General features: G+C 35.1%; 1 protein-coding gene across 1 annotated transcript in view; it reads right to left on the minus strand.

The window, feature by feature from the left end:
- The window catches only part of mRpL19 (mitochondrial ribosomal protein L19), a 52,838-nt gene that overhangs the window by 20,655 nt on the left and 6,076 nt on the right, over positions 1-26,107 (minus strand). Inside the window, exon 2 of the mRNA XM_090409051.1 lies at positions 20,565-20,706. Coding sequence (XP_090265177.1) covers positions 20,565-20,706 — 142 coding nt within the window. The remainder of the gene's footprint in view (positions 1-20,564; positions 20,707-26,107) is intronic.

The raw sequence follows: 26,107 nt of genomic DNA on the forward strand, positions 1-26,107 counted from the left end.
ATAAGCCAATTGGAAAGAGAAGGTAGGGTAGACCTCAAAAAAGGATATTGGATGGATAATGAGACTGGAACAGACCAATATGGTTTACACCTGTAATTACTGTTATGATGATGACGACATATATATATATGTGTGTGTGTGTGTGTGTGTGGTGCAGAAGAGGACTGAGATAGATTTTTTTTTTTGAAGAGTTGCAGGTTGCAGTTGTTTGGAAATACTTATTAAAGAAGGCTGTTCCAGAGGACCAAGGTGACTGAAATAAAAGGATGAATAGGAGTAGGTTCAATGTGTTTGCAGTTGCACAGTAAAGGGATACTGTGCAGCTGCAGCTCGTGCATTAACAGGTACAACAAAAAGTGGTGGAATGATGGTTGCCAATTCACTGGAACAGTGACCACGGATCTAAATCTGAAGATGATCTTCAAAACTTAGTCACAGAAATTTACAACAGAAGCTTAGACATGGGATTAATTATTAACCTAAAGAAAACAAAGTGCATGAGTATATCAAAAGAACCAATAAATAAGAAATTAAGCATAACTGTTAACAAAACGAAAATTGAACAGGTTCAGTCTTTTATACATTTGGGACAAATGTTTACAGATAGAGAAAATACCCTTAAAGAAATAAAAAGAAGAATAGAGATAGCAAGAAAAGCCTTTATTGATATGAAAACTGTTCTAACATCCAGAGACATTAACATAGACACAAGAAAAAGATTAATAAAATGCTATATCTGATCAAGTCTTCTCTACAACAGTGAAACACGGACTCTAAATAAAGAAGCAGAGAAAAAATTTGAAGCTTTCGAAATGTGGACTATCAGAAGAATGTTGAAAATATCATGGACAGAGAGAATGAAAAATGAAGATGTTTTAAAGAAAGCAAAAATGAAAAGAACATTAATGAAAATAATTAAAGAACGAAAACATTTTGGACATCTAACTAGACAAGAAGGCATTCAGAAATTAATATCAGAAGGGAAACTGGATAGAAAAAGAGGGAGAGGTAGACCCAGGAGAATGTAGTTTGAAGACATTAAGGATTGGACTGGCTTGAATTAGGATAGATGTTCCAGAGCAGCAAAAGAAAGAAAAAAGTTCCGTGACATGGTTGCCAACCTCCTTCTAGGGGATGACACTTGAAGAAGTGACCATGGAAAGTACCTGTAGAAGAGATGAGGTACCAAAACATTGTGTCTGTGAGATAGAGATTAAAGTGAATCGGTAAAAGAGTGATCATCCATGAGTCTAATTGCACACCTTGGGATGAAATCAAGAATTTTAAGGAAAGTTTCAGGTGTACCATCCCAAACATGTGAGAAGTATTCTAGACATGGACAGATATGGAATGTGTATATAGTGAAGAGTCGGTTGGGTGTAAAATAGGCTCTTGAACAAAAGAGAATACTAAGTTTCTTAGATGCTGAGGATGCTATGGATGTGATATGTTTGTGCCAGAAAAGTAAACGTTAGTCCAAGCAAAGAGATCTGATCTTGTCAGGTGATTTGCATATTACTGAGGGTAAGGATAAGTAAGCTGGGATCTCTTTTGTGTGAAAAAAAGGCAAGACTGTGTTTTGGTGGCATTGAACATAACAAGGTTGTCTTTGCCTCACGGAGGATAGTGTGTAGATTAATGTTTAAGACACTAGTTGTAGATGATCTTGTAGCCTCGGATGTCAGAGTACTGCATGGTTTGTCAACAAAGCTGTGGATGGGATTAGTGGCGATTGTGAATAGGTCATTCATGTACAGGAGAAAGAAAGGTGAGGAACAGAGCATTGAGGCACTCCAGCTGGTGGTGAAGCTCAAAGAGAGGGAACCATCTACCATGACTTGCAGAGAATGACCAGAAAGAAAGCTGGCTACCCAATTATGCAGGAAGACCAAAGAATGGCAATTTGTTTAGTAGGCCTTGATGGCACAAATGGTTAAAAGCTTTGGAAATGTCAAGGGCGACAGAATTTCCTATTCTGTTTAGATCTCCAACAGGATCAACTGTTCCTTTTTCTTCATGTTCGCTTCCTTCTCAAATGACTCGAAAAATCTTTTAATTCCTCCTGTTCTATTAACATGCCATGGCATCAGAGGTACGAATAAACCTCATTATCCAATTCTGCATTTTGATGTTTACCAGTATCATTCTACTCAATAACTAATCATTCAAGAAGGTTATCTTCATGTTTAACATTGAGTGGTGTATAACTACTCTTTCTTTCCCCTGATCATTATTGCCTTAATAAACATCTTTAAGGGTCAAAGCTGTATAACTAAGAGGAGACCTCCACATGGCCTTTAAAGGAGTGCAAAAAACCGACCAGGGCTTCTGACCTAATGTCCAATCCTCACCTTCTCGTGACGCACCCTGTTGGGTATCTACCTGGATACTGAACGAACGAGGATAGGCTGGCAATTTGGTATTTAGCCGACCAAATTGTGTTTCTATGGGTTAAACCAAAATACAAAATGATGGTATATGACAAAATTTCATGCTGGCCAGGGTGTCGCCCGGACAAGGCCCCTGTTGTTTTGCCAGGAAACCAGGGTGAACGGCAAAAAGTCAGCTACTGAAAACACACCCCAACTCAACATCACCAGAGTTAAAAATCGGTACCATCAACATAAGAAGCCTGAATGGCAACGAAATGAAGCTGGCGGAGGAATTAAATAAGTACCAGATTGACATAATAGGGGTGAATGAAACAAAAAAAAGACAAAAACTGGTGTGATCTTTCTGAGCAATAAATACAAAATGTTATATTCAGGCAATGACAATCAAGGAAAAGAAGGAATAGCCACTGTATTCAACGCAAAATACAAGGCTCATCTTCTTGAATGGCAGGCAGTGTCAAGTAGAGTGATTTGGGCAAATATCAGAATGGGGAACTAGACAGTGAGACTTATTTGTGCCTATGGTCCTACAGAAGGCTCTACTAAGGTAGAAGTAGAGGAATTTTTTGAGGCTCTAGAGTAAGCTACTGACACAATGAAAAAGGAAAAGTTGGTCCTTGTTGGGGATCTAAATAGCAGAGTAGGAAGTGAATGTCAGACATACAAAACTGTTTTGGGAAAATTTGGAGAAAAGAGCAAAGCTAATAATAATGGCAAATACCTGTTGGATTTCTGCTCAGGACATGGAGTGGTTATTACTAACACCATGTTCCAACATAAAAATGTGCACAAATTCACATGGAGAGAAGAGGCAAGGAATAAGAAAAGTCTCATTGACTATGTTATTGTTGATAGTGATGTGTGTACAGAGGATTTGAAATTGGAAGGGATCACTATTTAGTCTTGAGCAGGATAAATTTGAATTTCATATTGAAAAGAATGAACAAACATGATTGAAGAAAAAATGAGAGTTTGAGAACAGGAACCAAACCTTGGAGATTCAGTGGCAAGCCTTGAAGAAAACCCTGATTGATTCAGCTAGAGAGGCATGTGGTGAAGTTGACTGCAAGGATAGAAAAATTAGAACTCCATGGTGGACACAGGAAGTTAAAGAGGCAGTGAAGGAAAAGAAGAAAGCATTTCAAAAGTTCCTGGCAAATAAGTCAGCTTGTGCTCTTAGAGAAAGTATGAAATTATTAGAGAATGTAAGAAAGCCAAACAGTGTGTAAAACTAGCTAAACAAAAGTCATGGGAGGACTTTGGCAAGAATATAGAAAATAAATATCAAGAAGGTGGCAAAATATTCTGGAGGTTGTTGAAGAAGCTTAGGAATGGAGGAAAGAGTGCTGTAAAAGGAGTTAGAGATGATAAAGGTGACATGAAAACAGGAGAAATAGATATCCTTGAAGTATGGAGTAATAACTTTGAAAAACTGCTAAATGAAACAAGCAGTGATGACAGCACAGTGATAAAAAACACTGACCAGGCATGCAGTCAGGAATACATATCCATACTTGAAGTAGAAAAAGCCATCAAAGGCTTGAAATGCAGAAAGGCAGCAGGAGTAGATGATATTCGACCAGAAATGTTAAAGTATGGTGGTATGAAAGTCTTACAATGGCTGACCTGCATAGTTCAGAATGCCTGGACAGAGGGACGAATTCCCGATGATTGGAGTAGAGTTCTCATAGTACCCATATATAAAAAGGGAAATAAAACAATGTAAGAATTACAGAGGTATTTCCTTACTGAGTGTTCCTGGTAAGATATATGCAAGTATACTTGAGAAAAGGTTGAGAAGAATTGTGGAAGAAAAGCTTGGTAAAGAACAAGCTGGATTCGGGTCAAATAGAGGCTGTCAGGATCAGATCTTCACTTTACAACAAATAGTGGAGAAATCATGGGAATATAACAAAGATCTGTATTTAAGTTTTGTAGATCTGGAAAAGGCATATGACAAGGTGCCAAGAGAGAAGTTATTCAATATGCTACAGTTATATAGAGCCAATGGGGCATTATATCAAGCAATACTTAGTCTTTATTTGAGTTGTAAGTCAGCAGTTAGAATTGAAGTAAGTACAGGAAGATGGTTTAATGTTAAATCTGGTGTGAGACAAGGATGTACATTATCCCCTCTGTTATTCATTATCTATATGGATCACATTATGAAGGAAAGTGGTATTAAACATGATATCAAAATTGGAGATGTTAATGTCAGCTCTTTGCTTTATGCAGACGATGTCATACTTCTAAATAAATCCACTACAAGTCTGGAAGATTCTCTGACTAAATTGATATAACTGTTGTAATAGATATGGTATGAAGGTCAGCAATAAAAAGACAAAGACAATGAAAATAGGCGGAATCATTGAAAATGTCAACTGTGTTGTGAATGCAGAACCTGTGGAACAAGTAAAACATTTCAGCTACTTAGGCACGATTTTTAGTGAAGATGGTAAATTAAATATAGAAATAGACAACAGAATCAACAAAGCTGGTATGGTAGGAAGTCAATTGAATAAATTCATATGAAATAAGAGAGAAATTAGCCGGAACACTAAATTAGCTGTATACAAGACAGTGTTCAAACCAATTTTAACTTATGGATATGAGAGCTGCATCAGGAGTAAAATGACCAAAGACTACAGACTGCAGATATGAGAGTCCTGAAAAAGATTAAAGGCGTGAATAGATTGCATCAATGGCAATATCATATTAAAAACGAAGATATTAGGAAAGAACTTGACATTGTCAGCATCCAGGAATGTGTTAGCAGAGCTATTCTCAGGTGGTATGGTCACTTAAACAGAATAAGCGAGGAAAGATTAGCAAAACAAGTGTTCTCTGCCCCTTAGACGATAGAAATATAAGATCTGGTAATGTTGGAGTCTTGACAAGTAACAGACTAATTTGGAGGAAAATTGTAGATAGGAAGTTAGTAATGATGTAAATTTTTCATGTAGTACTATCATATATCCTGTACACCCCTTGAGGGTACATGGCAGGAATTTAATGTTGATGATGATGATAAACATCTTTAATTTGTTTTTAAATCTTGTTATTTGTCATTTCTCAATCTCTTTAAAATGTCAATGCCAATTGATTCATCAGTATTTTGATGGATATCATCATCACCAAATGATTTCTGATTATTAATAAACTTAATCCCACAAATCAATAAAGCTACAATCATACAGCACATTACCTGCCATTGCTGGCCAAGGATTATTCTCTGTCTCCATTGTATTAATAAAATAAAATTAACCTTATTTTAAACTATAAGTATATAAAAAAAATCATATAGGCTTTAAATAACCTGTTTTATATCATTTGTTCTCATCAGAATAAACACTTCTGAAATTGAGTTATCTAGCCTACATGATAATCCACAGAAATGCCATAAATTTTAATGCCAATATTTAAAGTATTTTATATTGTCAGTCTGCCTGACAACATAAAATCAAGAAATCCTAATCATTAAAATCTACCTCTGCATCAAATTCATCCATTAAAAGCGAGCTAAGCCATTTTCACCTGAATATTAAAAGATTTTTCAATTGGTTATACTATAAATGAAAGATGCAAAGAAATTATATTCTTGGTTTCATCTTTTATCTGAGTATAAGCAAACAAATCATATAACCAAGTGAAAAAACTTTCAACATCTATCTCTAATTCTGAGTATTTCTTTTGGCTACTTGTATATGGAAATATGACTTTTGCATTACTTCAACCTTGGTATCACTTCTGGATCTGACTCTCACTGATGAGACCTCAATAAAGGTCGAAACCAGTCTGAGTAGTGGCCCCTCCTATAATAAAGCATCGCATTGCATTATGGGATACTAAAGCAAACTGATGTGAAGTAATTAGCCTCTATATACAAGTAGTCCAGTTGTGAAGTTACTTCATGTGCAAACTTTGTTTGCTTACACTTGGATAAAGGATGAAACCAAGAATATAACTTCTTTGCATCATAAATTTATAATTTTGAATTATAAATTGATGGACTATGAATGGACTAGTCCATTCATAGTCCATCTTACTTTGAGAAAAAGTGATATACTGCTAAAAGCATCTGATATTTAAATATGCATAACTGTTTAACTACAGAAATAATTCTATGAAAATATGCAATGTAGAATATAATTTTCATGGACTAATTCCAAAATGCTACCTTTATGTTAATAATTTCAACTGTTTGAGAGTCATCGCACGAGTTGTTAAACTACATGCAACTCTCCTCAGCATCTCATATTATTATACCTGCACTGTGATTCAAGTGAAGAAACTATTATCACTTGAATGTATGACATTCATACAGGCTTTTTAAAGTAACTAAGCTTAAAAAAAGGAATTCTGGTAAAAAAACTGCTCTGAACATCTGATTTATGCTACTGATAATTTTAACAAATTACATGCTTTTAATTATATTATTATTAGAAAATTTAACTATATTCTATTTATAAAGTGTTTTTCTTTTAGTTAGAAAAATATCTTAAGAATAACAAATAGTTAACAATTTTTTTAAAGTAAGAAATCTGCAGACCAGTGTTTAGGAAACATTACACAAGTCACCAGCACATAAACCAGATGACAAGGAATCAAAGGACACCATTATTCTGTTGCCAATCATTTAGTAAATATATTTTTAAAAGTAAACATGCTAGTAAAACTACCAATTAGGTAGTGTTGTGATATATGAGTGTCAGTAAAGAGATTGAGAAGTGCTTGCGAGTAAAAATAGGCATAAAATATCTGGTAAAAAATCTTCCAGGATAGGAACCTCTAAGTGACAGGATACAAAGCACTGAGTGAGAATTGATTAAGTTAACAATAAACTGGACTTACAATGTCAGGGACAATGAACATGATAACAAACATGTGATGTGAGAAAATTATAAAAAAAGAAAAAGAATAGACAAAAAATATAAACACAATATGTGCTACAGAACTAGTTAACAGATCAAGTTTTAAAATATATAACATATTTGGTAAATATAAGAATTTATCAAATCCGGAACTTCCAGCAGGCAAAAAGAAAGAAAGGAAAAGGGAATACACTGCACTCTTTTTATTGATGATAAAATCATCAGTGCAAATATAGTCCAGTTTTCAAACAATTCTAAAGAGCAAAGGGAGGGAAGATGAAAGAAACCAAAAGAAATGGCAAAGTTTCTTTGTCCAACTTATAGACAATTACATAGAAAAGTAGTAGTAACAAATCACAACAAACACAAACATGACATCAGCAGAGTTCAAGACAGATAGCCTAAACTTAAGAAGTATCAAACGAAAAAAAAGATAACTGAAAAAGAATTAGAAAAGAACCACATCAACATAACTGCTATTACTGAAACAAGAAAGAAAAATCAGGTGAAGATTCTTCTAAATAACAACAAGATGTTATATTCAGGTAATGATGATCAGGGAAAGAAGGGAGTAACTATATCACCTATAGTCATCAACACGAAACATAAAGATAATCTTGAATGGCAGACAATATCAAGTGGCTATGTTTGTCCACATCACTTTAAATGGAAATTGTACAATGACAGTGATTTGTGCCTATGATCCAACAGAAGTTTCTACCAAGCAAGAAGTAGAAGAATTTTTCAAGTCATTATAGAAGGCAGCTGGAAAAGAAAAGAAAAAAAAGGAAAACTGATCATTGTTGGAAATTAACAAACAAGTCGTCGTCGTCCGGTAGCATCCTCTAGAAAGAGGGTTGCAGCAGATGAGCAGCTCTTCTCCATTTCTCTCTGTCTGTCACTTCCATCATTCTTAAACCAGTACATTCCACGATGTCATTAAACCACTCTCTAGTTGGTCTTCCACGTCTTCTCTTCCCCTCAACTTTCCCTTGTAATATAGTTCTTGTCAGGTGTCCCGAAGAACCTCTCAGAAGATGTCCTGCAAATCTGGTCTTTCTTTGCATAATATTCTTTAGCAGTGTTCTTTCCATCCCAACTCGTCTTAAAACTTCTGGATTTGATATTCTTTCTGTATAGCTAATCTTTTCCATCTTTCTATAACACCACAATTCCAATGCATTAATTCTTTCCATCTCTCTCTTTCTGAGTGTCCACGACTCACTTCCATAACTTGCAATACTCCAAACTGTTGCTTTAACTATTCCAATTCTAACACCTATTTTAGTGTTCTTGTTTATTAAAATTCTCTTCATTTCCATAAATGCTGATTTAGCTTTGCCTATTCTATTTCTAATGTCCAACTCTGAAGTTCCTTTTTCTGAGATCCAGCTACCTAAATATTGAAATCTTTCTACTTCTTCTAAAATCTTTCCTCCACATCTTATTTTTACATTATCTCCTATTTTTCTACCCATTATCATTATCTTGGTCTTTTTTGTGTTAATTCTTAGTCCATACTCTTTACAAGAATTTTCAATTCTTTGAATAATTTGTTGTAACTCATTTTCACTTTCTGTCATCACCACTACATCATCTGCATATCTTAAGTTATTAATGATTCTTCCGTTTATTTTTTTCCTTCTTCTACATCCTCAAGTGCCTCTCTAAACATTTGTTCACTATAAAAGTTAACTTGCATCCTTGTCTGACTCCTCTCTCCACTGGGAATTCTCCTGTTTCCTCTCCATTTACACATACTGATGCTATATGTGGCCAATATAATCTCTTTAAAATTTCCAAGTCATAAGTCAATATCAGTATTTTCTAGAATGTCAAAAAGCCTTTCATGTTTCCCTGTATCAAATGCCTTTTCAAAATCTAGAAATCCCAAAAACAACTTTCCACCATGGTTTAGTGTTTTCTCCCCAATAATTCTTAGACAAGTTATAGCCTCTCTAGTTCCTCCGTTGGTTCTGAATCCAAACTGTTCCTCACTCATTTCTTTTTCTATTTTATTCCTAATTCTCTCTAAAATTATTTGCACCAGAATTTTTGCTGTGTAAGTTATAAGACTTATCGTTCTAAAATTGTGACAGTCTAAAACTCCCATCTTTTTTTGGAATGGGGATAAAAATTGATCTTCTAAACTCCTCTGGTAATTCTTGTCCTTCATAAATTCTGTTAATAATTTGCCATAACACTTCCATACCTTTTTCTCCTATATTCCTTATAAGTTGTATCTGTATACCATCTATTCCAGGCGATTTTCCTTCTTTCATCTTTTGAATTGCTAGATTCAATTCCTCCCTCATGATGCAGTCTCCCCACTATGTTCTTTCCTTTGATTTTCTCCTCTTTCCCTGTCTTCATAAAGTTTACTTACATATTCTTCCCATCTCTGTAATATCTTCTCTTTTTCTATCAGAATTTCACCTCTTTCATTCTTGATTGCTCCAGTCCTTAGCATCTTTCTCCTTCCATCATCATATTAATGTTTTTATAAACACCTTTTATGTCCTTTCATTCTGCCTTTGCTGTTGTATCTTTACTTATTTCATCTAACCACTCTTCCTTTTTCCTTCTTATCTCTCTTTGTATCTCCCTACTCAAGTCTTTATACTGCTTTTTTTTTCTCCTCTGTTTTACTATTAACTAACTTTCTTCTTTGTGTTATTTTCCTCAAATTATTTTCCGTCATCCATGGTTTCTTTCTTTTCTCTTTCCTCTTCTTTTTTGACTAAATGCAATTCTGCAGCAGTAATTATACTTTCCTTCAGAATCTTCCATTTTTCACTTGCATCATCATTTACTTGTATATTTCTATTGTTCATTTCTTCCTCTACTTTCTTTGAGAATTCATTCGCCGGACTTGGTATCTTCAGCCGCTCCATGTTCCATGATTTGTTCCGTTTCCCTGTAGTTACTTTTTTTAGATTAATCCTTATCTTAGTTAACAACATGTGATCTGTATCACAGTCTGCTCCTGGATATGTTGTCACATCTTTTATAATGTTTCTATATCTTTTGTTTATCAAAATATAATCTATCTGATTTCTTCTACTATTTATATCCTCCCCTGGGGCTTTCCATGTGTACACAATCTTCTTGGATGTTTTTCTTAAACCAAGTGTTCATAATTGCTAAATCATGCTTTCTACAGAAATCCAACAACATATCTCCTCTTTCATTTCTCACTCCCAATCCAAATATCCCAACAATATTTTCCTCCCTTCCTCTTCCGATTTTTGCATTCATATCGCCTTGTATTATAATTATATCTTTTGTTTCTTTACATTTCAAGCCCTGTTCTATATCGCCATAAACTCTCTCTCTCTCTATCTTCTCATCCTCATAATCACAAGTAGGTAAATATATCTGGATAAGTAGAATATTTCTTGGTTTTGCTTTCAACTTTACCACTAAAACTCTGTCTGAGATTTGCCAGTAGCCTTCCACATATCCTGCCACTCGTTTATTCAATATTATTCCAACACCTGCTTGATGTTGCTCTTCCCCTCCTGAGTAAATTATTCTTATTCCATCCTCTGTTCTAAAATCTCCTTTTCCTTTCCATCTCACCTCAGCCATTCCCAGAACATCTATTTTCAATCTTAGCATCTCCATCTTTACAATCTCCAATCTTCCAGTTTGATGTAAGGTATTCACATTCCAGGATCCAATGCAAAAATTACTTTTAGCCCCTTTTCCACATGAATACTTTCCATCTTCCACTTCTCCACCTCCAACAGGCTTTAGTAAAGAAGATTCATATGACTGACATGCAATCTGGTCCATATCCATATGGGAACAAGTGACCTCCCTAGTAGCCAATTGCGCAGTTCCGGACCCAGGGGACCCATCCTGAGCTGTGCATCGCTCATCATTTTGATCTTTACTGTTCATCCAAACAAACAAGTAGGAAATGAATATCAGACAAAATGAAGAATAAAAAAAGTAGCGATTGTGAGTCTGCTGCTTTGTTATGATAGGACAGAATCAAGAAGGCCATGATTGTCAATGAGAAGTTTGCAGGAGGAATGGTGTACAGTTTATAGATGTGTGGAGTGAATTTGATGGATGTAAGGACCTGTATATACCTGATGGACTGCACTTAAACAATTTTGGATTTAGACGCTTGGAGAAAGTGTTGTTCAGTAAGATGTTGGAAGTACAAAACCAGGGAAACCAGAATCAGGGAGGAAGCACTCAAGCATGTGTCTAGCTACTCTTGGGACAAATGAGTGTGAGTGGTAACTGGTAATGCAGAAATGGTAACCCCGGGGATATATAAGTATGAGCTCAGGAATGATTATGAAGAGATAGATGCAATTTCCCAGGTTTCGAATCTGAATGGGCAGATAAAGACATTATAAAGGAGAATTGTTGGTCAAAGAGGATGCTGAAATGAATGTACATGAATGCCTGAAGTATCAGAAATAAAGGAGAAGTTTTAGCATTGGTCAGCTCAATTTGGCCAAAAATTGTTGATATCAGTGAGACCTGGTTGTCAGAGAATGATGTAATTACAGGGATAGAATGTAATGGATATTGTATTTTCAGAGAAGATAGAAGAAATAGGGCAGGAGGAGAGGTATTATTAATGATAGCTGAAGAACTTCAATCAACAAAAGTAGTAGAAAATCAGCAGTAAAAAGACGTTCACTAGGAAAATACGCACAAACACTGAGAATTTCAAATGGATATTGAATGAAGAACCTATAGAGCAAGTACATCTCAGTTATTTATCACAATCTTCAGTGAATATGGCAAATTAAATACGAAAACAGATAATAGAATAAACAACTTGTAACAGAGAATCAGATGAATAAATTATATAGAATAAGAGGGAATTTATTCAAAATACTAAATTAGCAGGATGCAAGAGTGTTTAAACTACGTATGATCAGAGAGTTGGGATAGAAATGTAAATATGAGAGTTGAGAAAAATTAGGGGAATGGACAGATTTGCCTTAATCGCAGAATCATATCAGAATCATTTCATATCTTGAAATATGAAAAAAATTTTAAGAATGTGTGAATAGAGCTAATCTAAGGTGGTATAGGCCCTCAAACAGAATGGGAGAGGAAAAGTTAGCAAACCAAGTGTTGATGCTAAGATGGCTGGAAAGAGATCCAGAGGAAGACCAAGATGGACTGATTCAGTCAAAAGTGCTCTAGAAAATCAAAATGTTAATTGACAATACTGGAGTGCTAACAAGTAATAGACTAATTTGGAGGAAAATTGTTGACAGGAGATTGGTAATAATATAAATATAATCAAGTAATGCTAAGAGCCTGTATATATCCCTTGAGGATACACATTAGAAAATGAATGATATGTATGAAGTGTCTAATATGTTTTTTTCTTTCTGCTCATGAAGTAAACTGCAACATGCAACATTTGCTTTTTTTTTTTTTTTTTTGCGTAAATCTCAAGAACAAGTATTCAAAGTTATTTCAAGGTATGGTTTGAGTTTTGATTGCATACTACATGGCTTGAGACTAATACACAACAGGAACATGCATGACTTTTTATAAATAATGATATTCAAAAACAATAAGTAAAAAAAATCAACAATGGGGGGGGGGAATGGTATAGATGTATGATGTACTTAGTTGTATTTATAGGTCTAGATTTACTATGCATGTTAAAGATGCTACATATTTTGAAAGAAGATAATCTATGAACTTATCCCGCATTTCGAGGAATGTCTGTCATGAAAATTATAATAGATGTGACAAAGAATGATATGTACTTGGAGAGATATTTTATCTTTCAACACTGGAGCATAATATCCCAACATTGATGAGTTTTACATTTAAACTGCAAATGTGAAGAGAATGATGCTTTTAGAAGCAACAGAATTATACCCATTTGTATTCTTCAACATACTTTCTACAACTCAGCATATCCTGTGAAGCATGCAGTATGTTTCATGCATAGTGACTTCAGATTTTGCTTGCTACACAGTTTATAAACCATACAAGGACAATACTGTGTAAATGTGGGAACTAAACTTATCCCTAGCTCTATGCTCACCAAGCAGACCATATTTTGCATCTCTGAAGGTATACTCTGAAAGCAGCAAGTATTGCTGCTTTCAGAAGTATACCTTCTCTAGGTGGAAGAAATGCTACATCACTGGGCAATGAATAGCCTTCATCATCACTAACCTTCATTATCCAGTTAAATATCACCATATTAATTATTAGAAAACTGAAGTAGGCAAAAATTAAAAAAAAAAAAAAAAAAGGAGAGGGTCATTTTAGAGTCAAAACCACATAACTGAGAAGAGACCTTCACAAAGCCTTTCAAGGAGACCGGACATCCTATCACAACCTTCTCATGGTGCATCCCTGTCAGTAAATACAGTAACTACTGGATAGCAAACAAATTATTAGCTGGCAATATGGTATTCTTACTGGCTAAAACCAAATAAAATAATGGTACAACGTGACAGAATTTCATGCCAGCTGAGGAGTCAACTGTGAAACAAGTGCCCCTGCTGTTTTTGACATTATCAACAAAAAGCAATAGAACTAGCAGAAGAAATTGATAAATATAGATGGACAAAACAGTTATTATAAAAAAAGCTGAGATTCTTCCAAGCAGCAAATAAAAGATGATATATATATTCAGGAAATAATGATCAATGAAAAGCATTCAACACTAAATATGAGAATGATCTTGAATAGCAAACAATATCAAGTAGTGATGTGGGCAAATATTAGAATAGGAACTGGATAGTGAGTGTTATTTGTGCCTATGGTCCTACAGAAGTTATACTAAGGAAGATGTAGAAGAATTTTTTGGGACATTAGAGAAGGAAGCTGACACAAAGAAAAATTTTAGAAACTTGGTCCTAGTTGAAGATCTGAACAGCAGAGTAGGAAATGACTACCAGACATAAAGAACTGTTTTGAGAAAATTTGGAGAAAATGAAAAAAGTTGACCTGCTGGATTTCTGTTTGAGACACAAACTCATCATTACTAACACCATGTTCCAACAGAAAGATGTGCAGAAATTTACATGGAAAGAAGACACAAGAAATAAGAAAAGTCTCATTGATAATGTCATTGTTGATACAAATATCTTTCTGCTGGTTCAGAAGGCTTAAGAAGAGTATACTGTGCATAATCTTGTGCCATGAACCAACAAGAAGATTAATGTTATCAATAGCAACATTGTGAAGGTGATAACTTCCTATTCCAAAGAGGATTTGGAATAGGAAGTGATCATTTAGTGTTGAGTAAGATAAATTACCCTGCTCATTTAAGAAAAAAGAAAAAAATGAAAGGGTTTGAAAACAAGAACCAAACCTTGGGGATTTACTGGCAGACACTGAAGAAACCATTGAATGATTCAGTTAGAAAAGCATGTAGTGAGGTGTGCAAGGACAGAAAAATTAGAATATCATGAGGGATCCATGAAAAGAAGAAAGCATATCAAAAGTTCCTGGCATATAAGTCAGAATGTGCTCTAAGAGAATACAGAGAAAAATGTAAGAAAGTAAAGCAGTGTGTAAAAGTAACTAAATAAAAGTCATGGGAAGACTAGGATAAGAACACAGAAAATACATAATAGGAAGGTTGCAAAATATTCTGGAGGATATTGAAAATACATGAAGATATGTAGAAATAAAACAAAGCACTTACTGTAAAAGGAATGAAAAATGATAAAGGCAACATAAAACCTGAAAACAAAGATATGCTAGATGTTTGGAGTAAATTGAAAGATTGCTAAAAAAAAAAAAAAAGCAGTGACAGCAAGGTAGTAAAAACACTCAAGAGGAATGTGTTCAGAAGTACAAATCAAATATGTAACCCCAAAGGGGAGCACTCAACACGATAAAAGGCAGAACTAAGGAAACTGCATTTGTAGGAAGCTCTTTTTATAAAGGCATAAAATCCCAAACTTGGATGTGCTTGTAATATCTCAAAGACATCATCTAAATGATTTCGCATGGGGAATAATTATTAGAAAGCTTAAAGAAGGCTGCAGAATTACTGATTTTGCCAGAGCTTGGAATCTCATGTAGCACTGTACCCAGGCTCTGAGCAGCATTTCAAACCAATGGAATGTGTTTTGCTAAGAAGTTGCCCTCGCTCTACCACAGAGCATGAAGACAGATTTTTGGTTATAACAGCAAAACGTAAACGACACACCATGGCAAGTCAGCTTGCAAGTTTGCTCCATTAAATCACAGATACATGACTATCTCGATAAACTGTGGCAAAATGTCTGCGAGAAGTAGGCCTATGTGTTGAAGGCCTGTAGTCTGCATCCCTTAATCCAGAGCTCATTGTAGAGCACGTTTTCAGTGATGTTGTATCCATAAAAATTGGTCAAGATACAAATGGGGTAATGTACTCTTTACAGATGAGGGTGATTTTAGTCTTTCCTCTAATTCTAGATGAAACTTGATCTGGCATGAAAATGGTACTGCTGACCATTGCAAGAATGTTCTTGAAAGGGATAGATACAGTAGTGCTGAAATGATGATGTGGGGAGGCATTATGCTTAACTGACACACCAAGCTACAACTGCTGGAAAAGGGGATGAGTGGTGAACAATATTGCAATGAAGTTCTTCAACGTCATATATGATTGTTCCGGGTGCTGTAGGCGAAGAATTCATTGTTATGGATGACAATGCCACACCACATTGTACATGAGCAGTGGAGATACTTCTGGAAACTGAAGATATTAATTAAATCAAATGACCACCATGCTCTCCAGATCTCAACCCCATAGAATATGTTTGGGATGCAACAGAGATATACACTGCTGTTCAAAATTATCCTCCAGAAAACAAACATGGCCTTATCCTTGCTTTGAAAGAGGACTGAGCCAAAATTCTGAAGCGCTTAGTGCTAAGCATGATACAACATTGTGAGAGCTGCATTGCAGTTTAGGGTGGACATATTCCATACTGAAATGTCTCTCCACACAGTTTTCTGTAAGCGCTTTACATTAATTCCTTAACTACGTCCTTAGGAAAATTAGTCACTTTTGACAAAAATGTATTGCAATTTAATTTGTACAAAATTTATAACACATTATTTGTATAATATAATTTATTAGTAAGATAGCAATAAATTTGTCCACATATGACTGTAGTTAGTCAGAAAAAGTTATTCATATACAAATAAAAGTGTAGTTTGTCCTTAGCTTTTGGACACCAGTGTATAGGATATGACAATATTGGATGCTGAGGGATAAGAAATTAATTTGGAGAAGACTGTTGATAGGAAGTTGGTATGATGTAAACTTTTCATGTAGTACTGTCATAATATTCTGTACATGCTGAGAATACATATCAGAAATATGATGATAATGTGGCTGATGATATTTGTTCTGGAGTAGGAACTTCCAGTTTATATATTCATTCTCTTATGACCTTTGTAAATGGATAATATGATGTGCCTACTTAGGTTAGGAAAAGGCCTGAGTTCAGTTCAATTCAATTCTAGGTTCAAGATGATGAACCTTGTCTCAGAATGAAAGGGCTTTTACAACCAAAAGTAAATGGAGAAGTCTCAATACAGAAGCAGATAACTCAAGTTTTTCTTCCAGCAAGCAGAGATAAACTGGCCAGAGAACATATGATCAGATAAGAATACAGGAATGTGTAATGGGCCTGATAAAAGCAACCTGAATGCAGTTGTTGGCTGGAAGTAGTCCATGATTCAGGTTCCACTTAGGCATCTCCAGATAGGACTGAATCATGGAATATAGTATAAGAAATGTAATCTACAGGCAGAAGAAAAATCGGGTACCGGGATTAGGGACATAAGAAACTGATATAAGGTATCTAGGATGGATGAGTGAATAGCATCCTTGCTACTTGCCAAACAATGGCATGTGGGGTTCAATTCCCACTGTAGGCATGGATGTTGGTGAATATCTTGAGCTGGTAAATGAATTTCATTACCCAGTATAAGACAACTGACACTCCACTTACTGGAGACCTGAAGTGCCTTGAAAAAAGTTCGATCTTTTGCCTGTAGAATAGAGTTTCCAATTATCTAACCTTTTGCAAAACAGAGTACTAATGTACTAGAGATTTACAATCTTTTGTGAGTGGAATTCATGTTGAACAGTTGGTGATCGAAGGACTGCTTCTGTACCAATTCCTCTCCCCTCTCTTCTCACATGTACCTTCCAATGGCATATCAAACATACACACTATGAAGATCCAAAATCTTCAGATTTAATGTTTATACAGCAATAAATCTGGAGATTTTGGATCTTCAGAATCTGAAGCTAAAGAATCAGACGTCTCCAACCAGCTACATAATTCTTCTGCATATTACTCAGCAAACTAAATAGAAAAGGTTTGAGCCCAGTAATATGGAGGGGGGGGGGGCTATGAAGGACATGTGATGACTACAACACTAGGCTCTTTGCAGGTGAGAGGTATGTCTGTGTGTCAGTTGATCACCCAACATTGCGCATGCTCTACTCTCTTAACTCTTCTCTTTCAACACCATGAAAAATAAGCAATTACAGCAACATTGCAGATCAAATAAAACTTTCCTCAAAAACTTTCATATCAATCAACAGTCACTGCCTAAATATTTATATTAAGGTAATAAAGATTGATGTACAGATGTTTGTCATCTTAGGCAACATTCATTGCCTAAATATGACATACATCCTAACCTAACTTCATATACCCAACTAATCCTCCATTTGCATCTACAACAAAAACTGCCCATCTTAAATGATAAAAATATATTCTACACAATTCTTTACCACAAACGTAGTAGTTGTACATTAATGCAATCTGACATTTCATGAGAGAATACCAAACTTGGAATTCTACCTCTAAATTTATGATCTTCTGGCTTCAAATTTCATTCTTTTGGATTTATTTACTTTGTCCCCATCCCTCTCTAAATTCTGACAACAGTCTGATCTCTTCAAATTTTTGTAACCAAAGGATTGTTTTCTGTGAGAGTAAATACTCATATAATAAGGTCACCCCCCCCCCAGGGACTAAACTTCAAAATTCTGAATAGTCTCCACTCTTATAACTCTTCTAGTCAGGTTGGCAGAGACAAAAAGTATCGTATATATCTGTTATATATACATAACAGATATATGACAACAATCATCACCAGAATATTGTATCATCCCTCGACTTACTTCCGTTCGAGTTACATCCTCTCGAAGATATGTCTGTGATCCCATAAGGGAACAAATAACATTTTCGGCTATACTTTCGAACAAGATGCAAGCGAGCGTAAGGTAAAGCATGTACGGTGGCAACAGCGCTTTCAGTGGCAACCTCCCTCAGCAGTTGGCACATGTGTTCAACAGTTCCTCTGTTGATTTTGTGTTTGAAAAATGGGTTATTTGTGTTTTTGTCGCTAATATTTCGCAATGTTTTGTGCAACAAGTACAATCAAAAAACCTAGTGAAGAATCACAGAAAAAAAAGGTGAGCAATTGATCTTGAAACGAAGTTGCAAGTTATAAAGCAACATGAAGCTGGTAAGCCTTTCAATGTGATCGAACATGACATTGGATGGTTTCATTCTATGGTGATGACCATTTTGAAAAATAAGGATAAAATCGTAAAGGTGTGAAAGGATCTGCTTCCATTAAATCAACGATAGTCACGAAGCAATGACAAGGTCCTATCGATGATATGGAAAAGCTACTTGCATCATGGATAGAGGACTGAACCAAAAGCACATACCACTTAGCTCTATGACCATAACCACTAAGTCTCTTCAACATGATGAAGGAGAAAGCAAAACCTGATTACGACTACGAATTCAGCGCTTCTTCCGATTAGTTCATGAGATTCAAGCAGCGTTTTGCACTGCATAATATGAGAATCTGAAAGTGCTGAGAAGGCTGCCAAGGAGTTTGTGGAAAAATTGGATAAAATTATTACGGAGGAAAATTATTTGCCACAGCAAATATTTAATATGGATGAGATGTCCTTCTTTTGGAAAAAAATTGCCCGAGCATACATTCATCCACAAAAAATCTAAAATTTATACCTAGTTTCAAAGCTCCTAATGCCCGTGTTACGATTCCTTTACGGGTAATGTGGATGGATATAAACTGAAACCATTTATGATATGACACAGTGAGAATCCACGAATCTTCAAAAACATTAGGAAGCATACTCATAGTTCATTATCGGAGCAATAAGAAATCATGGATGACTCAAAAATTGTTTGAGGATGCCTTAATCAACTGTCATGCAAACAGTTGAAAAATAAGCAAAGCACATTCGACATTTTCATCAAAAAAAAAAAAAAAAGGTTACAGCCTGATCGTTCACACAGGGAAAGTAATGAAGATGTGATTGTGGAGGAAGATTTGGATAATTATTCTCCTGTTTTATAGTGGAAGTAACACAGAGTACAGTTTTATAATACGGTTTAAAAATTAAAATGACAGTATACTTATTATGGTTAAGTCCCAGACCCTTATAACTCTGTTGATTTAATGTATCGATTTACATCCTGCCGGATGTAAATCGATACATTAAATCCCAAACATCTAAATCCCAAATTTTTTCCAGCCCATTCTCGTTCATTCAGTATCCAGGTAGATACCTAACAGGGTGCACCACAAGAAAGTGAGGATTGGACATTAGGTCAGAAGCCCTGGTCGGTTCTCCACGTTTCTTTAAAGGCTATGTGGAGGTGTCCTCTCAGTTATACAGCTTTGACCCTTAAGCACCCCATATAGAATAAGCATACAAAGTATATCTATTACAAGAAGAAAGCATTAGAATGCTATATCAATCATGATTAACAGATTACCTAAAAGAAGCTCAAATCAGTTATGACATAGAAGAAGAATGGAAAGCTTTAATAAAGCTAATTCATAAAGCAGCCTCTGAAGTACTTGGAAAGAAAAAAATAAAATAAAATAAACTCTCATTAGGTCACAATTTAAATTACTTCATTTTTTATGTAAATTTCAGCAGATAGGTAATTCCACAGAAGCTAATTTTTCTCATAGTAGATGAACATTAGCTTTAAAAAAATGAGTTGTGTACCTTTATAAGTGGTTTTGTTAGGCTACAGTTTCAATTATTGGAAAATATGTTTTGATGAAAATTATGTGGATTTCAGAGAAAACTAGTATTTTCTCCACTAGCGGGGGGGGCTTTAAAATAGGTGGTTAATGACTGCCATAGGTGCCTTCATTGGTCATCTTTTGTTAGGTACTATTGTTTTCAGTTAGTAAAACAGCTTAAGAAGTTTCTATATAGATCTGAAATTCCGAAATGATCCTTTCAAATTATTTTTAAAAAATATGTTACCTGTATTCTGCCAAAGAAGTAAATCGATTTGGCCGTTCTGTTTCATGTTTTGAAGGCTGCTGGGATTCATTTTCAAAATGCTTACTACTCTCTTCTGCAATCTGAGATGACACATTAGAACAAGCTGCACAAGGAAAAAATGCTAAAAACAACAAAAAATAATAATTCTAAATAACTTTCATATTAAAATTCTTTTAAAAAAACGAACTTACATAAATACGAAGGAATAATATATATGAATTACATTTCGTTAACTTATACTTGACATATCACAGGGTAAGTTTACATAACTGCCAATAACAAAATGTCAGTGATACTCTGACAACACTAATTATCTATGAAATATTTATATGAAAATAAACACTCATCATAGCTCACTATGAAGTAAGCTTTAGTGACTATTTCCATTTACAGTAAAACCCCTTTTTTACACTTTTTAGGGGACTGATGGAAAAAAAGTGTAAATAGCAGGAAATATAAAAAAAAACATTAAAAAATGGCTAAAAGATGACTTACTGCTAGTATGTCATACTAGCAGTAAGTCATCATACTAGATTACAAAATTTAATAATTGAAAATAAATGAATTTACAATTTCTTATATTTATCTATTTCCAAAAATCTTTAATTGTTGATTATTTTTGCTTTTCATTTTTTTTTTTTTTTTGACATAGCACCAGATTGCTTTGCATTGAGTTCAATACTTGACCTGTTTTTTACTATCATGTTCAAAGTGGACATGGAGAGTTCAAGATCTTTTGCTAAATGCACACGTGTTCCAGCATGTCAATCTACAAGTCGCAGAATTGCCATCTTTTCTTCTACAGAAATACATTTTCTGTCTTTTTTCTTCATGTTACTAACATGGATAATCCACCACCGCAACTTGAAAGCAACTTTCACAAGCTAAATTACGTAGCAGAAATTCTGCAATATCAATTTGTACTGTGATTGAAAAATCATGGTATCGCTCATCACTACATTACTGCTGCAAACAACCGAGATGGTGGAAACAAAACAACAGCCGAAAGCAATGCAATCTGGGAACAGAAATGCGCAGATTTCCACAGAAATTGATTCGAAAATCAGTATTGCCACCCGAGTAAAAAACGCAAATCACGGGAAATAATGTCCACATCAAGTTGTTAATGGCAGAAAAACAATATATCGTAAGAATAGGCCTTAAGACAGGACCAACGGAAAATGAACGTAAATGGCAGGAAACGTAAATTGCAGAAACTTAAAAACGGGGTTTTACTGTATTAAATTTCTTTCAATTCACCTTCACGTTTAATTTAAAAAAAAAAAATAGCCTAAATTACAGGTACAATTTGATCCAACATGCCTATATTACACAGATACTATGGATGGGTGAAAGATCAAAAAAAGAAATTAGAGGAAACTTTTAGCATTAGGCCTCGTAAACTTGGAGACAATATGTTAAAGATACCAAGCTATTCTAAACCTGGTTTTACTCCATTTCCCAGGTAAGCAAACATTTTTTTCTATTTCATTTATTCTACTTTTACCATGAGTTACCTTGGTCTTGCACTACCTGCAGGGTCAGCTAGACTTGCATTACGTGCAGGTGCAAACTTGACTTATTTGTCTGTTTGCTTACTTACGAAATGGAGTAAAACCAGGTTTAAAATAGCTTGGTATCTTTAACATTTATTATACCCAAGGTAAAATACTTTCTACATTTATATCTCCTCCTAAGATTTTTATTTAATAAGATTAAAACACCTTATGGTAACATGTTCTGGTAAAATACTTATAAGCTCTGTATTACTAAAATCTTGATATTTCTAGCCTGGCTTCCACTGATGAGACCTCAATAAAGATCGAAACTGGTCTGGGTAGTGGCCCCTTGCCTTTAATACAAAGCATCATACATCTCCTCCAGGAGATGTGCTTTGCATTATGAGTAAATATTAAGATTAGTGATCAGAGCTTATTCTACTTTTACCATGAGTTACCTTGGTCTTGCACTACCTGCAGGGTCAGCTAGACTTGCATTATGTGCAGGCGCAAACTTGACTTATTTGTCTGTTTGCTTACTTGGGAAATGGAATAAAACCAGGTTTAAAATAGCTTGGTATCTTTAACATTTATTATACCCAAGGTAAAATACTTTCTACTTGGAGACAATATGATTTGAAAAATAGATATGAAGTTGTTCCAAAGAAATATGATAGTATCATTTAAATTACTTAAAGGGTTTTATAGGATTGATGTGGGGGAAATATTCCAGCAGTTGGTTAGTGGTGGAAGAACATGAGGCCATCCCTGGAAATTAAGTAACAGTGTGATTAACAAGAGTGTGAGGACTAAATTCTTTGGATGGAGAGTGGTGTATTGCCTGATTCAGTTGCAAGTGCTTTGTCTGTCAATGAATTTATGGTAAGGTATGATAGATATTAGGTGGATAGTTTGGGATCTAACATGATGAGTCTTCAGACTCCATGGAGGTGCCCGTATAATAATACTAATAATTATCATTATTATCTCAGACCTCCAGGGAGTCAAGGACTCATTGAGAGAGACTATAAATCATACAAACCAACTGTCATACTTTCCCTTAAATTCATTCACACTAGATGCATTCACTACTCCTAAAGGCAAACTATTTCACTCACTCATGGCTCTGTGAGAAAAAAACCTAGTTCTTACCTCTTTCTGACTGTGAACAAACTTAATGTCCATGGATGCCCACATGTTCTCTACCCACTGTAAAAAAATAACAAAAAATTTCATCAGACAATACCTAAAGCACCCATTCAGAAGTTTTACAAACCTCTATCATATCAACCCCACTTTTTCCTGTTAACCAGAGTCTGTAATCCACATACTTGCAATCTGTTCTCATAATCTAAATCCCATAATCAAGATATAATCTTTGTAACACTTATTTGCATCCTTTCCGCAGCATCATTATCCCCTTGAAATCCAGGAGACCAAAGCACACGAAAATATGCAGTCTTATCAAGGCCTTATAAAGAGGCAAGATGACCTCCTTATCCTCACATGTTAAAATTTGTTTCAACATCACAATTATAATACAAGTTTCAGCTTTTGCTATAACCAGATTTGAAGGAATTTGAAGCTCTACGGCCATAGAGCTTCAAATTCCTATCCACAAATATACCAAGATCCATATCCTCATCAGTTTCTTGTAGTATAACCCTGCTAATATTCCCAGAAAAATTCATCATGCCAAAGTGCATAACCTTACACTAACTAATGTTAAACTTGAGAACTCAACACTACAGGACATAGGATACACCGGGGTGTAGAGCTGACCACCTTATCCTGTGAATGGTTTGAGGTCCAATGATTAATAAACCTCAACACCACAAGGTAAAAAGAGGTTAAAAGGAAGATGAGAATGTTAAACTGAGAGCCAGTTTCGTTTGCCCAAGCTTCCCACCTATTCAAATGATTTTGTAAGTGCTCGATATATATATGCATCCTAGACTGCCCTACCCATCTTTGGATCATCAGCAAACAATTGTACATCTCATGTTATACAATTCCTAATGTCATTAATGTATAGATTGAACAACAATGGCCGAAGGACTGAATCATGAGGTCACCACTGGTCACCTGAAATGTGGATTCACACCAACCGTGTATCACCCTTTGATATCTATCAATTGCATCCAATGATCCAAGTCAACAGTTTATATTCCAACTCCATATTCTCCAGTTTATATCATTCATGTGGTATCCATAGAAATGCTAGTGTATCGGTTTCCTTAATTCAACTTGGACATAACGTTTTATAATGTTCTTTGGTTCATTTTAGACTCTCTCTCTCTCTCTCTCTATATATATATATATATAAACACTGACCAGGCATGCAGTCAGGAATACATATCCATACTTGAAGTAGAAAAAGCCATCAAAGGCATGAAATGTGGAAAGGCAGCAGGAGTAGATGATATTCGACCAGAAATGCTGAAGTATGGTGGTATAAAAGTCTTGCAGTGGCTGCACTGCATAGTTCAGAAGGCCTGGACAGAGGGATGAATTCCTGATGATTGGAGTAGAGCTCTCATAGTACCCATATATAAAAAGGGAAATAAAACAATGTAAGAATTACAGAGGTATTTCCTTACTGAGTGTTCCTGGTAAGATATATGCAAGTATACTTGAGAAAAGGTTGAGAAGAATTGTGGAAGAAAAGCTTGGTAAAGAACAAGCTGGATTCGGGTCAAACAGAGGCTGTCAGGATCAGATCTTCACTTTACGACAAATAGTGGAGAAATCATGGGAATATAACAAAGATCTGTATTTAAGTTTTGTCGATTTGGAAAAGGCATATGACAAGGTGCCAAGAGAGAAGCTATTCAATACGCTACAGTTATATGGTGTCAATGGGGCATTATATCAAGTAATACTTAGTTTTTATTTCAGTTGTAAGTCAGCAGTTAGAATTGAAGGAAGTACAGGAAGATGGTTTAATGTTAAATCTGGTGTGAGTTAAGGATGTACATTATCCCCTCTGTGATTCATTATCCATATGGATCACATTATGAAGGAAAGTGGTATTAAATATGATATCAGAATTGGAGATGTTAATGTGTGCTCTTTGCTTTATGCCGACGATGTTATACTTCTAAATAAATCCGCTACAAAATTCACTGACTAAATTGAATAACTGTTGTAATAGATATGGTATGAAGGGCAGCAATAAAAATACAAAGATAATGAAAATAGACAGAATCATTGAAAATGTCAAATATGTTGTGAATGGAGAACCTGTGGAACAAGTAAAATATTTCAGCTACTTAGACACGATTTTTAGTGAAGATGGTAAATTAAATATGGAAATATACAACAGAATCAACAAAGCTGGTATGGTAGGAAGCCAAATGAATAAATTCATATGGAATAAGAGAGAAATTAGTCAGAACACTAAATTAGCTGTATACAAGACAGTGTTCAAACCAGTTTTAACTTATGGATCTGAGAACTGGGTCAGAAGTAAAACAATTGACCAAAGACTAGAGACTGCAGATATGAGAGTCCTGAGAAAGATTACAGGCGTGAACAGATGGCATCAATGGCAATATATTAAAAACGAGGATATTAGGAAAGAACTTGATGTCGTCAGCATCCAGGAATGCGTTAGCAGAGCTAATCTCAGGTGGATGGTCACTTAAACAGAATGGGCAAGGAAAGATTAGCAAAACAAGGTTCTCTGCCAGGTTGGCAGGAAAATGACCCAGAGAAAGACCAAGATATAGGTGGATTGATACGGTACAAAGTGCCTTACACGATAGAAATATAAGATCTGATAATGTTGGAGTCTTGACAAGTAACAGACTGATTTGGAGGAAAATTGTAGATAGGAAGTTAGTAATGATGTAAATTTTTCATGCTATCATATCCTGTACACCCCTTGAGGGTACATGGCAGGAATATGATGATGATGATATATATATATATATATATATTTTTTTTTTTTTTTTTTGTAGTGAATTATAGCAAAGGGAATGAAATACATGTAAGAGATGCATATATTCCAATGTTTTTCTC

Source organism: Typopeltis vanoorti, chromosome 19 (genome assembly GCF_054136105.1).
Source record: "Typopeltis vanoorti isolate ZY-2024b chromosome 19, IOZ_Tvanoo_1.0, whole genome shotgun sequence".
Classification (NCBI taxonomy): domain Eukaryota; kingdom Metazoa; phylum Arthropoda; class Arachnida; order Uropygi; family Thelyphonidae; genus Typopeltis; species Typopeltis vanoorti.